This window comes from Castor canadensis, chromosome 17 (genome assembly GCF_047511655.1).
Source record: "Castor canadensis chromosome 17, mCasCan1.hap1v2, whole genome shotgun sequence".
Lineage (NCBI taxonomy): Eukaryota > Metazoa > Chordata > Mammalia > Rodentia > Castoridae > Castor > Castor canadensis.
In genome coordinates, this window is record NC_133402.1 from 23,331,313 (window position 1) to 23,349,394 (window position 18,082).

Consider the following 18,082-nt stretch of genomic DNA (forward strand, 5'->3'; position numbering starts at 1 on the left):
ATGGGCAGTTAAGGGATCACCAGGAGCTTTTCAGACAGTCCAAGGGCAATGAGAAAACACTGAAAAAAAAATTTTTTTACTGTGTGCCAGATACTTTATTATTAATAGCAGTAACAACCACATAATTACATGTTGGATGCTTTATTCATATCAGTCATTATGCCACGTGCTTCACTACTCTATCTCAGTTCCCCAGTAAAATGCAGAGGTAAATCCAGATCTCTTGACAGACCTGTGCACTGAGACTCAGAGGCTTAAAGCCGTTGGCCAGGGCCACATTGCTAGACAGGAGGGAGGGGTGGGATTTGAATCTAGCATGGTCTGTTTCTTTTCCTTGTTTTTTACTTCTTCATTTTGAGATAATGTCAGGGATTACAAATCATGTTGCAAAAATAGTACAAAGACTTCTCATAAGTTGGGAGACAGAGAAATAAATAAACCGTTGGTCAGTGGTAGGAAGACATAATGGAGATACACACAGGAAGTGCACAGATTCAGGGAAGAACTGCAGAGAGATGGTCGCCTTTGCCCCTGGGATGGAGGGAGATGAAAAAGTGACCAAGCACACAATACCTGGAAAGGAAGATTTTGAAGAAATTCCAGGCCCAGATTGAGAAAGTGTTAGAAATTGAGAGATGATTCTGTGTTGGGTAGATCATTTACTACTAGGTTTTTGTTATGTCTTTCTCATTACTCCATCTTATCCCTTTGTATCTCTAAAATGTTTTGCCATAGGAAATAAAATAAATTGGCTTTTTGCAAAACATGTTAAAGAAAAAAACAGATTTCTCATATACCTTCAACCAGATCTTCCTGATGTTAACATCTGAAAATAACCATTGCACAATCAAAATCAGAAAATAATCATTGATACAATATTATTATCTTTTAAGTTGACTAATTTAAATTAAGCCACTATCCCTATCCCTACTAAATGTCTATTTTTCTGGTCTAAAATCTAATCCAGGAAGACATGTGGCATTTCATTTTCACATCTCCTTTAATCTGAAAAAGTTTTAGTTTTTTTTAATTGATTCTGGCTTATTGCATAATTCAGATATAGTAAAATTCACCCATTTGGCACAGGGCTGTAAGTTTTGACAAACACATGCATTCATGTAAACACCATCCTTTTTTTTTTCTTTTATTATTCATATGTGCATACAAGGCTTGGGTCATTTCTCCCCCCCTGCCCCCACCCCCTCCCTTACCACCCACTCCACCCCCTCCCTCTCCCCCCCACCCCCTCAATACCCAGCAGAAACTATTTTGCCCTTATTTCTAATTTTGTTGTAGAGAGAGTATAAGCAATAATAGGAAGGAACAAGGGTTTTTGCTGGTTGAGATAAGGATAGCTATACAGGGCATTGACTCACATTGATTTCCTGTGCGTGTGTGTTACCTTCTAGGTTAATTCTTTTTAAGCTCACCTTTTCTCTAGTTCCTGGTCCCCTTCTCCTATTGGCTTCAGTTGCTTTTAAGGTATCTGCTTTAGTTTCTCTGCGTTAAGGGCAACAAATGCTAGCTAGTTTTTTAGGTGTCTTACCCCTCCCTTGTGTGGTCTCGCTTTTATCATGTGCTCATAAACACCATCCTGATCAAGGTACAGCACAGTTCCACACCAGTCAAAAAATGCTTTCACACACTTTGTAGCCAACGGTACTTTTTCCTACTCTAAGCCTCTGGCAATTGCCTGTATGTTTTCTGCCATGTAGTTTTGCCTTTTCCACAAATCATAAAAATAAAATCATATAGTGTGTAGCCTTCCAAATCTACCTGTTTCAGTTAGCATGATGTATTTAAGGTTTACCTAGAGGTAAATGTTTGGGGGTGAGGGAAAGGGTGATTTAAGGGATGACATCCAGGAGTGTGACTTGGGCCATTGAACGGTTGATATGATGTTAGTCCCTGAACTGGTGATTGCCAGAGAAGACTCCAGCTTAACTAACTGTCCTTTTCTGTGCCCTGTCCAGAATTTTCTGCAAAAGAGCAATGACCAGATTGCTCAGATCGTGGAGCTGGTGCGAGGGAAGCTGAGCAGCGGAGCTCGGCTCACTCTTGGAGCCCTCACCGTCATCGATGTCCATGGTGAGCATGGAGACTTCCCCGGGCATTGGCAGCCAAGCTGGCCTCTCGGTTCTCCCCAGTGGAGTGGCCTAGGGTTTCCTAATTTATCAGGGAGAGGCTTCTCCAACTGAGAGTAAGGTGAGGGGTAGGGACAGAAGCCATTGCCAAAGGCTCTGTGTATCTCCATTTTACATTTCCTCCTCCCATCCAGAACCCTGTTCCCAGCAGCCTTCCAAAAAGAGATCTACTGAGACTGTTATGTCCAAGGCTCTTCTGAGTCACCAACTTGTTGAATTATTTTTTAGTGCTATCAGTAGTTAACATGTTTGAGTACTCACCAGGACCCAAGCTTTGTGCTAAGTGCTTGCATTAGCTCATTTTCACAGACAGTTCACAGATTAAGAACCTGCTGTGAGAGAGGTAAATAACTTGCTGAGAGGCACACATTAAGTAGGGGCAGAGGCTCCTCTGTCTGTCTCCAAACCTAAAGGACTGAGAATGGACAGTGATAAAGGGAGAGGGTAGTGAGAGAGGATGCCTTCCAGCTCTTCCTTTAAAAAAAAAAAAAAGAGTAGGAGGAAGAACTGGAATCTTTATATAAAACAAACCACCTCCACACTCACTACATCATCACCAAGGAAACCAGGGCTGGACCAGTCTGGTTGCCTGGGAACAAACAGCATTTCTCTCCCACGAATTGGGAAATAATGACAGTAGGAAATATTTACATAATGTTTTATATGATAGAGTCTCTCTCTCTCTCTCTCTCTCTCTCTCCACCTCCCCTCCTTTCTGTGTGCATGTGCACTCATTTAGTCCTCATAACTGTATAAGATGGATACTATATTATCCCCCTTTCACATATTGTACAACTGAGAGACAGAGAGATTGAGAAACTTGCCCAAAGTTACACAGCTAGTTCATGGTGGAACCAGAATTTGAACGCAGGTAGTCTCATTTCAGAGTACACACTCTTCTATTTGAATGAGGTCTTCATGCAGCAGACCATTCTCTGCCCAGCTCCTTGGGAGAAAGCAAAGATAGACTTCTGAGTGATACTACTGCTTGCTGGTTGGAGGTGGGCAAGGTAGGAGAGCCTGAAATAGCCTGCAGGGTAAGGAGTGACCTTGGTAGGATCCTCTTCTAACTGAAGAGTCCATGGAGTTAGGGGAATTCTGATGGCTCTTGTACGTGTGTTTCTGCACAGCTCGTGATGTAGTGGCCAAGTTAGCTGAGGACAGAGTCTCCAGTCTGAATGATTTCCAGTGGATCTCGCAGCTGCGCTACTACTGGGAGGAAAAGGATGTGAATGTGCAGATGATAACCACAGAGGCCTTGTATGGCTATGAGTACCTGGGAAATTCCCCCAGGCTGGTGATTACGCCCCTCACTGACCGATGCTACAGGTAAACTTGGGGGCTCCCTGCTTGAAGGGTGAGCAGAGAACTCCAAAAAGAAAAGACTTTGGGAAGAAGGTAAAGGGTGCTTTAGGTTCCTTACCTGCTATATTGTAGATTCTCAGATTTCAGAACTTTGTCCTTAGTCACCATAGTCCCACAGATACACATGAACACTAGGCATTCAGGCTAAAAATGAAAATCCAGTAGGAATCCCAGTGCAAATTGATATATTGGAACCAACCAGCAGAACACTGGAGTGACTGTGAAAATGACCTGGTGCTTAAATATGAAGTTCTACGATAGGCAAGACCTGAGAGGTACCTGGAGATACTTGGCCAAAAGATAGACCAGGCTGGTCAAGGTCCCAGATCAGATGCTCCAAGCTAGCTAGCCAGTCTGATGAAGAGATGCCAGCATTCTGTGCTCAAAAAAGCACTTTGCCACTGTCCTTGGAATTCCTAACATTGGGAACCTGAATTTGTGATCTTACCAATGTTGTGATGTTCAGATTTTCTTTGCTTTTGTATTCTACATAGTAGTGAATTTGTTTACATTATAAAAATAATAGTTGAAAGAATCCTCTCCTTTCAAAATCCTCAATCACTTGTTTTCTGTGTTTTATAATTTTCATTATTCATTTTTTCTACTCATTATTCAGCAACTATCTTTCTTAAAATAAATTTATTGTGTATTTTTAAAATATTCAACATACCATAAGCTATGTATATTAGCAAAATGATTACTATAGTGGAAAAAATAAACATATTTGTCATACATAATTATTTTTCCTATAATAAGAGACGTTATAACTGCTCATTTAGCAAAAATCCCAAATAGTCTTCATAAGCAACCATTTCTTGAACTTTCCTGTGAACCATGTATGACATCAACAAATCCTAAATCTAATTAAGGTTGGAGGACACATGTTCAGAACATTATAAGAGCAAGGTATAGTAGCTGATACCTGTAATCCCAGTACTCAGGAGGCTGAGGAGGAAGATCATGAGTTAGAGGCCAATCTGGGCTATATAGAGAGACTGTGCCTAAAGAAGAAGAGGTAGAGTAGAAGAAGAGGAAGGGGAGAAAAAGGAAGAAGAGAAGTACAAGATAGTGTGTTAAGTTATATAGGACTAGGGGCATGGCTCAAGTGTCAGAACACTTGCCTAGCATGTGCAAGTCCCTGAGTTCAACTCCCATTACCACACACACACACACACACACACACACACACGCATACACAAAGTCTTACACCAAGTGCTATGGGACCAGTTTTACCACATGATTCATTTCTAACATCTTGGCACCTACTATATGCACTTTCTTTTTTTCACTAAGGATATGGAACCAAATAAAAATATAGCTCCTGAATTTAAGACTAATTAATCTAGTAGGAAAAATGTTTTTTTTTCATCATTCCACTAACCCTGGTGATCTTTGGAATGTGGATTTTATGAGTATTTTTCACTTCTACTTGATTCTCTTATGTCTGAATGTTTGTATCCCTTATGTATGTATGACTGAATAGTCATACATTGGGACAAGTGGTTATGGGAGCCACCACACACCAAACTCTGAGATTATACTACTGAGTAAAACAGTACTTTTTTTACAGTGATGATATATTGGTCATATAATTATGGGGGAATTTTAAGCTATTTGTTTGAGTCAAAATAAATAAAAAGCCAGTATGTTTCCTATGTCTTAGGACTTGGACACTGAGTTTTTTTCCTTCCCCTTAGGACACTGATGGGTGCTTTAAAGCTGAACCTTGGTGGAGCTCCAGAGGGTCCAGCTGGAACAGGCAAAACAGAAACCACCAAAGATCTGGCCAAAGCCTTGGCCAAGCAGGTAGGGAAGTGCCATCCATCGCCACCCTTTCCTCCTGCCCTCTGAACTCCTGACCAGGACCATGAGTGTGAAGTTCAAGATAATTTAGTGTAATGGGCAGAGTGGAGCCTAGCTTGTTCAGTAGAACAAGAGAGGAGCTCCACCCCTGTTTCATGATGCTGGTGATTCAGATATGGTGGAATCTATTCTGAATAGGGCCTACATCCTCCTTCTTTCTAGTGTGTGGTCTTCAACTGCTCAGATGGTTTGGATTACAAAGCCATGGGGAAGTTTTTCAAGGGACTGGCCCAGGCTGGAGCATGGGCTTGTTTTGATGAATTCAACAGGATCGAGGTAACTCTGCTTCAGGGGGCCTTTTTTGGACTTCAGCTTCTTAATGACAGGGCCTGTCTCCTCTATGGCCCATGCATAGAGCAGATACTTAATGAACTAAACATAAGTAGCCACAAGGAGACAGAATGCATATTTTATACACATATCCCCACCTTCCTGTTAAACTCATTCATTCACTGACTCATTCAAAAATGTATTGAGCAGCTACTATAGGTCAGCAACTCTGCATTTGTTCATAATACAAAGATAAATAAGAAATTATGTTGCTTTCTAGACCGTTATGATCCAGTAAAGGGAAGTAAAAATTAAATGAAAAAGTAGAGTGTGATAGACATCTATCACAGATGTCTGTAGAAGTGGTACAAAGAGCACATCCCAAAAGAGTAAGCGATTAATTCTGTTTGGGAGAATGGAGATCAGGAAATGTAAACATGGAATTTGAACCAATAAACACCGAATACCTCTTCAGTGCCAAGCACTATGCTGTGTAGAAACAAAGATAAAATACTGTGGAAACTATTCACAAACATACACACACACCAGTTTTCCCTTCCTTTGTCAAAACCCCAAATCATGCTCCTAATTTTGAGCATGAAGATCTGGAAGAATTGATTGAGTTCTTCCTTTGCTAACTGAGGGAGCTGGGGTAGCGCTCTATCAGCTGGGTATTCTTGCCATAGGTAGAAGTGCTGTCTGTGGTAGCCCAGCAGATTCTCAGCATTCAACAAGCCATTATCCGGAAACTGAAGACCTTTATCTTTGAAGGCACTGAACTCTCTCTGAACCCAACTTGCGCTGTCTTCATCACCATGAACCCTGGGTATGCTGGCAGAGCTGAGCTGCCAGACAACCTCAAGGTAAACATCAGCATGCACTTATAAAGTGTGAGTGTACTTTATAGTATAGAAGCTTCTGCAAGTATACACCTGAGGGTCTCATAGAGAAGCCCAACATAGAAACAAGTGACATTTTTTCAGCTGTGATAAGCAATAATGAAGTGACAATGGTAGTAAAATAGTACTTGTCTGCAGAACACAGATACCCCAACAAGGTCTCATGGAGAAGCGAGAAACATACGTAATGACGAATGACAAACAGAAAGCAATGAACACTAGAACAAGGATCACCATTTCAACTGTCTGCAGGGGTCAGATTAGCAAGAGAAGCAAATGAGGCACAGTAGGACTTTGGTGAATGGCTTACCTAGAGGCAGCAACCACCTTTTAGCTCCAGACTACTATTGACAAGCGGAAGTTGTCAAGTCTCATTCTTTCCAGGAGAAGCTAGAAATTGAGTTTGTTAGACAAAGTCTGATTTTAAGATATTGGCTTGATGTAAAAAGTTACTATATAAGTGGGGCAGGGAGGGGGTCAAGGGGGAGAGATGGTGGGAGTAATCTAATCAATGTACAATGTAAGCTTATTTGGAATTGTCATAATGAATCCCCCCATACAACAAATATATCCTAATAAAAAATTAGTATAGGCCAAACAAAATAAATCCATTTACAAAACAGCATTGGATTTCAACATATAGGACTCTGGCAGGCCTAGGCTGGGCCACATGGAGCTACCCCTTGACTACTAAGCTGGTTAAGCCTGAGTAGTTTCCATACCAAAACAAGTTGTTCCAACCAACTACAGATAACAAGAGCACGTATTTGTCCCCATTGCCTATTGCTGTTCTTGGCCTTGGTCTAGTAGAAGGAAAGAGACTCTGAAAGAGAAGGGAAGATGGCCCTAGAAGGTCTTAGCATGCTGCTTTCATAGAAGGGAAAAATCCAAAGGAATGACCAGGTCTTCTCTTAATGGAAAAACATCTGTCACTCAGCTGCATGAAAAGAGTGGCCAGAGAGAGACTTCCAGACCTCCTTTATTGATTTATGGTACCCATGGGTGGAAGTAATAAGAAAGACCCAGCAACACCCACATCTACAGACTATACATGGTTCTCCACCTGCTAGAAATGCATTATGATTAGTGTCCTGGAATCTCATTCAGACAGATCCCTTCTTCTCCTCCAAAATGGAAAAGAATGAAGGAATTCCATGAAGTGCTCCTCTCCTATAGGTCAGCATAGGCCAGCAAGTGTCAAAGTAGAATGTGGGCCCATGTGTCTCATTTTTTACCACTCAGTTGTTATAAGCACCCCTTGTACCAGCCAACAACCATGTTAGATCTGCACAAGTGACTTTAACGAGACCAGAAAACACTGGGACTGGTATCAAGAAGCTTCTAATCTCAACTCTACCTCTAAGTAATTGGATGACTCACTTCTCTTAAATTTACAATAACTCACAGTACTCTAGTGCTCACTATACTCTACATTCATTTGTAAGTCCTTCACTTACATGATCTCATTTGTTCTCATGATAATTCTGTGAAGAGGTAAAGTTGTTAGTGCATTTTGAGATGAAAGAGCTGAGGTTCAAAGGGGTTATATAGCTTGTCCTACATCTAGTCAGTAGCAGAACAAGAACTCAAGATCTGTCTGACTTCAGGATTCTTCTTATGCATATTGGTCTTGCATTCCTAAATTACTTCCCATATTGAACACTGGAGTGATCCAACAGTTGAATGATGCTATGAGATGTCCTCATTTGTCATAGAACAGGGTGTTATTAGGATACCAGCACCTAGGACCTACCATACAGCATTGAGGGACCCAATACAATATCGTGTACCTGGACAAATCACTGGACAGGTCTGTGAGCAAATTATCTGACCTCTGAAGATAGTCTCTATATTAATTAATTCTCTGATCCTCCTTGATTGTCACTGAAGTGGCCTGGATGGTCATGCCTCTATAGTTATGCCTTCCCAAGTATTCACAGTATGTGTTCAGGTTCTCATTTGTTATTTCTTTTCCAGGCCTTATTTCGGACAGTGGCCATGATGGTGCCAGATTACGCACTCATTGGAGAAATCTCCCTCTATTCTATGGGATTTCTGGATTCAAGAAGGTATATTACATTAGTGTTTCAGTGGGCTCGAAATGCCCTTGAAGAGTGGCTTTTTTGTGTGGAGGATTCAAGGTGGATTGCCTATTGGAAGAAAAGAGAAAAACATGAGAAATTTGCTTTCTCTCGCTGGCTGATCTGAGAACATACAGCCCTGGTTTTGTTCTAACCCAATTCCTGACTGGGAAATGGCCTGCTCTCTCTTTAAAAGTAGCCACTTATATCATCCCCACTCCTCTCTCTACCACATCTATATCCACATTACTAAGTGGTTTAAGGCAAGACTATAAAAGCATTTGAAGTGATTCCAAAGTTGAAGGGAAATTTTTAATATTATTTAACTAATTTAATACTTTAATCAAATTGTTAGCAACATAACATTTATTGACTACAATCAACTAGGTACTTATTCAAGTATTACCTAGTTTTTCCAAGACACACACACACACACACACACACACACACACACACACACACACACATCATTTTGTGTTGTTTTATTCACACAACACATTCTACAAGGGTTGTGAGTAATCATTGTAAAGTGGTTTTTATTGACAAATTTCATTTTTGTCTTTTACCATAATCAATTTTTGTCTTTGTCATAATCAAATTTTTGTCACAACAGATGTCTCTTCAGGTGAATATATAGGTGTCCTTGTTTGTAATTCAAAGGGCTGCAGAAATTCTCAATAGAATTGCCACCCTTCCTAGGCCAAGAGGCTTCCTTTATCATATGAGGCTTTATTTTTTCTCTGGTGGACCTGGATTACATCAGTTTGCCCATTCAATTCACTTCTCTATTCAATCAACAAATCCTCATTGATCTACTTGTTCAGCTCTGTGCTAGGGGCTACTGAACAACACAGTCTTGATTTTTTTAAAAATCATATCTATTCTGTAAAGGGGATCTTCACAAGGGGAATGTGCTTCAGTATATTGCTTGGGGTAACCCTGACACCCAAATCCTAGTGGCTTAGCATGACAGAAGTTCATTTTTCACTCACTGGAAATCCAAATAGATGTTTATGATCATGAGCATTGCTCCCTAAGGGATGGTTCAAAACCCCAGGGTATTTACGTGATGACCACAGCACGTAGCATGGAGGCTCCTGACCACTCCTGGACATGGCATGTGTCACTTCCATTCATGTTCCATTGGCTAGAACACAGTAGCATGACCCTCCTGACTGTATGGCAGGCTGGGAAATGTGGTTCAGCAAGAATAAAAAATGGCCATACACATCAGTGTTCATGTGTATAGTGCTGAGTATATTACATTTTGAGTTGGTTTTCTGAATTAAAAAGTAAAATATAGCCAGGCATGGTGGTACTCATCTGCAATCCCAGCACTTGGGAGGTGGAGGCAAGAGAATCTCAAGTTCAAGGCCATACTGGGCTACACAGTGAGACCTTGTCTCACAAAATAAAGTACAATATTGAACAAAATTGTAATGTCAGAGAAGTGAAAAAAGGTGAATTACCTTCTGTAACCCTCAGACCCATTCTTCAGGGATTAATATTGTTAATAGTTCATGTATTCTTCCTATGAGCTCACATATCCATATTCATTCATACATATACATGAAAGTATGTAACATAATTTCATATACAGTACATGTTATTCATAAGTGTAGGCTTGCTTTTTTTTTTCATCCTAACTTAGAAAGAGAGCTATGTATCATTAGCTCATTATGGGTAAAAGACTTGTGAATGATAGGCTGGTCCATGAAGTTCATGGGCAAGTCTATCTCTGAAAAGACAAAGACATGGATGTGCAGACACATCTTTGCCCTCCTAGTCTTGCCCAGAAGATAGTTGCGACCTACCGTCTATGCTCAGAACAACTCTCCTCCCAGCATCACTATGACTATGGCATGCGTGCTGTCAAGTCTGTGCTCACTGCTGCAGGCAACCTGAAGCTCAAGTATCCAGAGGAGAATGAAAGTGTCTTGCTGCTCCGGGCCTTGCTTGATGTCAACCTGGCTAAGTTCTTAGCTCAAGATGTCCCTCTGTTTCAGGTATGCAGTGGTTTGGAACCAAACATTCAGGCTCAGTTTTGGCACCTTCTCCACATCTTCTTCTTTCTTCTCAAGTTTGAGTCTAATAAGCCAGCTCCATTTGCCTGATTCCCACCATCAATGTTAAATAATAATAGTGATAGCAATTATCCCTGTCTAGTTCCTAGTTTTAGTGAAAATGGTTTTGCTAATAGGATAGTATTTGCTGTTGGGTTTGGGTAGTTGTTTTATCCAATGTAGTTTCTTTTTGTAACTAATCTAATGCTTTTCTTCTTTACCCAGGATGTAAGCTTCATAAAGCCTAAATCATGACTATCTTGTTCATTCCCAACACAGTGACTAGAAAATAGTGCCATGGCCTCATTAAATATTTACTGACTTTTAAACTTTGGGGAAGGGAAATCCTGATAAACAGAATGATATTTGTAATTTTGGATGAGTTTTGGTATAGGAAAAATGAGCTTTGGGAAATCGTATGTTCTCCCTCATCTGCAGACTTTAGATCTAGTACAAATACAGCAATGTTGTTGGACTTGGGTTACATGACAAGGGAAGAGAACATACGGGAGGTATGGGGACAGGTAGCAAACCCAAAACATGAAAGCGTTTGATGTCCCCACTCTAGAGGAATTAATACAGAAACCTTAAAGCTACGGGGGTCAGCATGAGAAGTGGATCAGGAACCAGTGTAAAGAACAGTTAGAGATGAATCAACTTGGGTTGTAACACATTTGTACATGGAAGCAATGCTAGGAATCTCTCTGTATAGCTACCTTTAACTCAACTAGCAAAAGTGCTTTGTCTTCTTATTATGCTTATGTCTTCTCTTCAACAAAATTAGAGATAAGGGCAGAACAGGAAGCGAGGTGGGGGAGAGGGTGGGTGCGGGTGGTGGGGGGAGAAATGACCCAAACAATGTATGCACATGTGAATAAATGAATAAAAAAGAAAAAAGAAAAATGAGCTTTGGGGTTTTTCAAACATTTCTGCTATCGGTAGATTTCATTTGGGGAAAATATTACAATCATATACAATCACTTTCTCTTGAATTCTTACCAACAGGGAATTATCTCAGACTTATTTCCTGGCATTGTTCTTCCAAAGCCAGACTATGAAGTTTTTCTGGAAGCACTGAACGTAAACATCAGAAAGATGAAGCTCCAGCCAGTACCTTGGTTTATTGGGAAAATTATCCAGGTTAGTTCCTTATACCCATATGGGAATGTGCCTATTCTACCATCTGCTGGAGTCAGAAACGAGAAGGACTTGGGCCAGACAGAAAATGGGCTGGAGTTAAAAGATCTCTTGACCATTTCTTGTGACTTCAATTTTTGTTTCTAGGAGTTGAAGTTTAAAATACAACATTTTCCCTATGGCCACACTCCTTGGGGGTTTCTTTTTAATTTGGGAATGAAAAAGAGCTTCTTGGGGCATTTTACTTTAAATTACTTAGGACTTTCTCAGTTTCAAAGGGTAGAATTCCAACTCAAACTATCTTAATCCACAAAAGGGAATTTATTCACTTACCTAACTTGAAAGGTTTAGGAATGTGCTGACTTTAGGCATAGCAGGATCCAGGTTTTTAGATGTCATCAGGAATGTACCTCTCTTCATTTCTGAGCTCTGCTTCTTTCTGTGTGTTAAAGTTTATTCTACTCCCAGCAGCCTCAGGTTCAAGTCCAGCAGAAAACAAAGCCACTCTTTAAGTAGCTCCAAGAAATGTCTCAGAGTTAGCTTTGGATGGTTCTAATAAAGTCACATAATCACTTCTGACTCATCACAGAGATATGACTTGGACCATGGCTAAGTAGGGATGGAATTAGCTCCACCCAAGTCATATCAACTGAACCACAGGTTCTGGGTCCCCAGGGAGGATGAGGGTTCTGTTATCAATAGAGGACAGATTATATTGGGCAGGGGAATCACAGATGTCTTTGCAGACGTGGCCCTGAAGAACCTCCTTGAAGTTTCTTGCTAATCTCAGGCTTCCACCTACCCCCCTCCATGGGATTGCTTTCTATGTAAAACTAATTTACAAAGATAAATTGAATGAAATAAGCCCCAAATGCATGGTCTTTGCAGAATTACAGGTCAGAGAGACAAGAGACCTAAAAATACCATCTGTTCCAGCCTTCATAAGGACACAAATATGGGATTAATACAGACCTAGGTTCAAATCTCTCCTCCATCAGATTTTGCTGGGAGATTTTGGGCAAATTATTTCATCTCTTTGAGCATCAGTTTCCTCATCTGTAAAAGGAAAGGAGTAAAATCTCCCCCATAGAGTAGTTCTGAGAGTGTTAGATATTGTGCCTGCTACTTTATCATTATCATCAACATTATCATTTCCCAGAGTCATGCTATTAGTTGAAATAAAGGTTAAGGTAGGATTCAGGTCTCCAGATTCTGAGATTAGACTGCCCTGTGGTAAAAATAATGATCCCCGCCCCAGTATATCACCACATGAGCTGTTTGTTCACATGCTTCATTTAACCCAACATTGAATTCTAATTTATTGTTGATGAGGATTAGTATTTCCAATAATTTCTTATGAAATATCTTAAACATGAAAAAGAATTGAATGAATTATAAAGAGATCATGCATATATCACCTAGATTTTATAATTAACATTTTGTGATTAACATTCATCATTTACCCATCCATCACCCATTTATCCATCTTACTTCAAAGGAATTTATCTTATTTCAAAGGAATTTTCAGACTTTCAGGTGAACTTTTATGTAGCTTAGTACTGATTTCTAAAATAAGGTAACATTTTCCTTGGAACTACCTGTCCTTTATAACTTGATAATCCATTTCTGAGTATGACAAGGGGAAGGTAAGAGACCATTGAGTCATGGATGCCTTCCACTCTCTCATTTCTGATACATGACCAACCCCATTCACCTCTTCAATCTGAAATGTCTTTTAAACTTTCTTGAGTGTAAACCCTACTTGATGGTGGGGGTTTGTTGTTTTGTTCTCTGCTCAGTCTATGGCACCTACTGCTGGTATGAAATAGATACTTAACAAATATTTTCTGAGTGTCATTTGTCCCTTCCTCTATCAGCCCCATTGTTACTACCTTCACTTAGACCCTCCTTATCACTCATCTCCAAGGTGAAAAACAATGAGTACTTAATCTTTAAACTAAAAAGTGTCAGGTGTCCCCTTTTTCTGAGGGACTCAGAGTCAAAAAGGAGAGAGAGAGAGAGAGAGATAAAGAGAGACAGAGACAGAGAGACAGAGAAAAAGAAACATAAAATTTCATGTAAATACAAATGACCAGAGAATTTATGTTTCAACTATTATGGGCTGTTGCCACAGACAGAAAGCAATAATCAGAAAACTTAAGAAATGGGTTTCCAGGGCTGGGCATGTGGTCCACATCTATAGTCCCAGCTACTTGGGAGATGAAGAGTGGGAGGATTGTGGTTGGTGGCCTGCTGGGACAAAAAGTTAGCAAGACTTCATCTCAACAAATAAGCCAGGCATGGTGGTTCATTCCTGTCATTCCAACTATGCAAGAGGCATAGGTAAGATGATTGTGCTCCCAGGCTGGCCCAGGCAAAAAGTAAGACCCTATATAAAAAAATAACCTAAAGCAAAAAAAGGGCTGGGGGCATGGCCCTGAGTTCAAACACCAGCAAAAAAGAAAAGAAAAGGAATAAAAAGAAAAAGAAGTAGGCTTCCTCTTAGCTACTGATTCTTAACAGTAGGGGGTTAAAATCATGTGGAATGCCATTAATATCTTATAGCATAGTGCTTGGCTCAGACAACACATTTTTATCTATTGAGAGTTCCAGCCAAGTCAGAACAGCAATCAGGCCTCTAGAATGGAAACTCCAATAGAAATGCAGTTTGCAAAAGTGATCAACATTTCCTTTCTTGCTTTAAAAGTAAATTGCATATATAATAAATTATTGTAGACTATAGTTGATCTGCTGTGCTGTGGAACACAGGAGGCAATTCTTCCTATCTATTTTTTGGTACCAGAAATCCAGCCTCTCTCTGTCCCTCCTCCCACTGCCCTCTGAGTCTCTAGTGACTATCATTCTACTCTTCAACTCTAGTGAAGTCACAGATGCTTGAGGAGATGGAAGTACTAATTACCCTGACTTGAACCTTATACATGTATTGAATTTTCATACTGTACATCATAAACATATACAAATATTAGTATCAATTAAGTTTTTTAACAAGGAAATGGTGTAATGAAAAGATCAGAAGTGTTGAAGTCAGACATCCATGCGTTTGAACCTTAGCTCCTCATTGGAAAGCTGGGAAGAGTTCCTTAGCCTCTCTTAGGTTAGGGTTCTCATCTGTAAAAGGTGGTTGATGATACCTGAATAGATTAAATGAAGTCATTTGGACAATCACTTGATACTTAGCATATTGATAGGTGAAAAACAAAGAGTAGCTCCTATCCTTAAGCAATCTGAGACACATGTATATTTATTTATCCAAAAGCTATGTAAACAATAGATCACTATAGTGGATGAGATCATCAGTGATGGAGAATTCCCTCTCAATCCTTCATTCCTCATTGACTTTAGCTTGCAGTTTGGGGACCTTTGCACTGATTAATTTCTACGATGTCTCCTCCCAGATCTATGAGATGATGCTGGTAAGACATGGCTTTATGATTGTCGGAGATCCCATGAGTGGCAAGACCTCTGCTTATAAAGTGCTGGCTGCAGCTCTGGGTGATTTGTATGCAGGTAAAGCTCACGGAGGACAGGACTTCCTACTCAGTTGGCTGGCACCATGGAGATAATGCCAGGCTATGAGTTTTGCTGGCCATGGATCGTAATGTCAGAGCTAGAAACAGAACATGGGACACAGATGGAAAAATACAGGGTGGTGGAGTGTGGCTTCTACCAAGGGATGTTATGTGCATTCATGAAGGCTGGTGGGGTTTTCTCAAATGCTAAGCATGGTTCTTCAATGGGTCCTTAATAAGAGAGAATTGCCTGTCACTGACCTAAACAAAATCAGTCCAAAAGCAAGCCCAAACAATTGCATCATTTCTTTTCCCTTTATTCTCCATCCTTTCTTTCTTTCCCTTTTCTTCCCTTTCCCACTTTTCTTCATTCTCTCCTCCTCTTTCTTCTTCTCTTCCTTTCTTCCTTTCTACCTTCCTTTTAAGGTAGAGAATCAGAGTTCATACTTTTGAGTCAGACTCAAACTTGAGCAAATGACTAAACCTCTCTTATTCTCCATTTCCCCAGCTCTAGAATAGGATTGTTGTGAGATTTAAGTAAAATTTTGCAGATCAAGAACCTAGCACAGTGCCTATTCAACAAATGGAAGCTATGTTTACTGCCAGAAAAACAGTTCTAGGTTTTTTGTTTGTTTAAGCATAAAATACAAACCTGTGGTTTTAAAAAGCAGTCTGAGTTGCACATGTGTATACATATTCACTTCAACTACTTAATTTAAAATTGTTTTCTAATGATATTTGATGATTAAATTGCTGCTAGATTTTTCTCTTGAGATTTGGAAGACTAACAGCCTCAATAACTAATTTGGGCATTTCAATTTTAAGTACAGTGATAATTTTGGCATTTGAATATGGTTTAAGAAACTAAAGGAAGAGAACCAGGCACAGTGGCTCATGCCTGTAATCTCAGCTACTCAGGAGGTAGAGCTTGGTAGACTTATGGTTTGAGGCCAGCCTGGGCAAAAAGCAACTGAGACCCCATCTCAACAAATAAGCTGGGCATAGTTGCATGTGTCTCTAATCCCAACTACATGGGAAGTGTAGGTAGGATAAACATGGTCTGAAGTAGCCCAGGCAAAAAACATGAGACCATATCTGAAAAACAACTAAAGCAAGTGTATGTGGGTCAAGTAGGAGAACGCCTGCCTAGCAAGCATGAGACCCTGAGTTCAATCCCTAGTCCTGCCAGATTGTTTTTGCTTCAGGATTCTGTGGAAATAGTTCTTTATTTAGGGAATGGCTCATGCACTCCAACTTTCCCCTACTTTGAAGGATCATGTAAAAGTAACATTTTCTGTTATTAAATACACATTATGTGCCATCACCTATCAGTCTAAATATTCCAGTTCAGTCCTTGTACTCTAACAGTGCATTTCTCAGTGCACAAATGACACTTATTGGGAAGTTGAGAAAAAGATTTTAGAGCTAAACTAACCTTTGAGATAGAGAACAATAGCCACCATTTTTCAGAATCTTCTAACTTGTCAGCTGTTTTATCATCCTAGGCCAAAGCCAAGATTCTTAGGGTAACCATGACAACAAGGCACATAGAGAGCTGGTAAGTGGCACCTCTTATTTAGTGCTTGAGTCTTTTTAGGCCTGGTCTAATTTTTTTAGTCCTGCATCTGACAAGCACATTTGTCCAGTTTGAAATAAGACTCAGAAGAAAGCATGGTAAGAAACTAATGTCTATGATAACCCAACAATTTAAAACATTTTCTATCCAGATATCCCTGTGTATTATGGATTTAGCACATATTTCATAAAGACTCTCTTTGGGCTGAGCGGTACACTCCTGTAATTCTACCTACTCAGGTGAAGAAGGCAGGAGACGAGCCTGAGAAAAGTTAGCAGTGAAACCCTGTCTCAGAAATTGAAAACAGAGGCTCTCCTTGACTTGCATGTTCAGCAAGAGGTGGCATTGTCTCTTGTCTAACATTCTGGTCTCACCAAAGCTCTCGTAACTGCTGTTGGACCTTCTTGCCCAGCCAACCAGATGGAGGAGTTTGCTGTGGAGTTCAAGATCATCAACCCCAAGGCCATCACAATGGGTCAGCTGTATGGGTGCTTTGATGCAGTGAGCCATGAGTGGACAGATGGTATCCTAGCCAATGCTTTCCGAGAGCAAGCATCTTCCACGACTGATGACCGCAAGTGGATTATATTTGATGGACCAGTGGATGCTGTTTGGATTGAAAACATGAACACTGTTCTGGATGACAATAAAAAGGTAGCTTTTTATTCATGGCATAAATTCATTGAGGTGAGTGGTCAGAACTATAAAAGACATGAATTTGTTACACTATGAATAAATGCCCCCTAAGAGGATGACAGTTATCAATTCATGAATCATGCTTTGTGGTTAGAGACAATGTTGTACAGTGGTTAAAAGCTTTGATGCTGGCAACAGATTGATTTCCTAGGTCTCCCAATGAGCTGTGTTGTGTTGGGCAAGTCAAGTTACAGAATTTGATTTCCTGATCTGTAACAATATAGTAGAATAGAGTCATTGATAATTAGATGAGACAGTACATATGAAATGTGTTTGGGTTATTCCTTGCCATATAGCAAACTACTACTCTAATACTTAGTGGTTTAAAATAACTACTTTTTTTTCCTATGATTTTGTGGGTTGGGGTTTTTGAGAGTTCAGCTGTCTAACTGGTCTCAGGTTCTTGTGGTTTCACTTGGGATAACTAGAACCAGAAGATCCATGTCTAAGATGGCTTA

At 40.1% G+C, this 18,082-nt stretch overlaps 1 protein-coding gene across 2 annotated transcripts in view; it reads left to right on the forward strand.

Annotated features, from left to right (window-relative positions):
* Positions 1 to 18,082, forward strand: part of Dnah3 (dynein axonemal heavy chain 3) — a 201,749-nt gene that overhangs the window by 82,540 nt on the left and 101,127 nt on the right. For both annotated transcript variants that reach the window (XM_074059600.1, XM_074059601.1), the window contains exons 27-36: positions 1,974 to 2,088; positions 3,275 to 3,473; positions 5,207 to 5,315; positions 5,535 to 5,648; positions 6,329 to 6,505; positions 8,519 to 8,610; positions 10,409 to 10,628; positions 11,691 to 11,825; positions 15,239 to 15,350; positions 17,341 to 17,582. In XM_074059600.1, the coding sequence (XP_073915701.1) occupies positions 1,974 to 2,088; positions 3,275 to 3,473; positions 5,207 to 5,315; positions 5,535 to 5,648; positions 6,329 to 6,505; positions 8,519 to 8,610; positions 10,409 to 10,628; positions 11,691 to 11,825; positions 15,239 to 15,350; positions 17,341 to 17,582 (1,515 nt within the window). The remainder of the gene's footprint in view (positions 1 to 1,973; positions 2,089 to 3,274; positions 3,474 to 5,206; positions 5,316 to 5,534; positions 5,649 to 6,328; positions 6,506 to 8,518; positions 8,611 to 10,408; positions 10,629 to 11,690; positions 11,826 to 15,238; positions 15,351 to 17,340; positions 17,583 to 18,082) is intronic.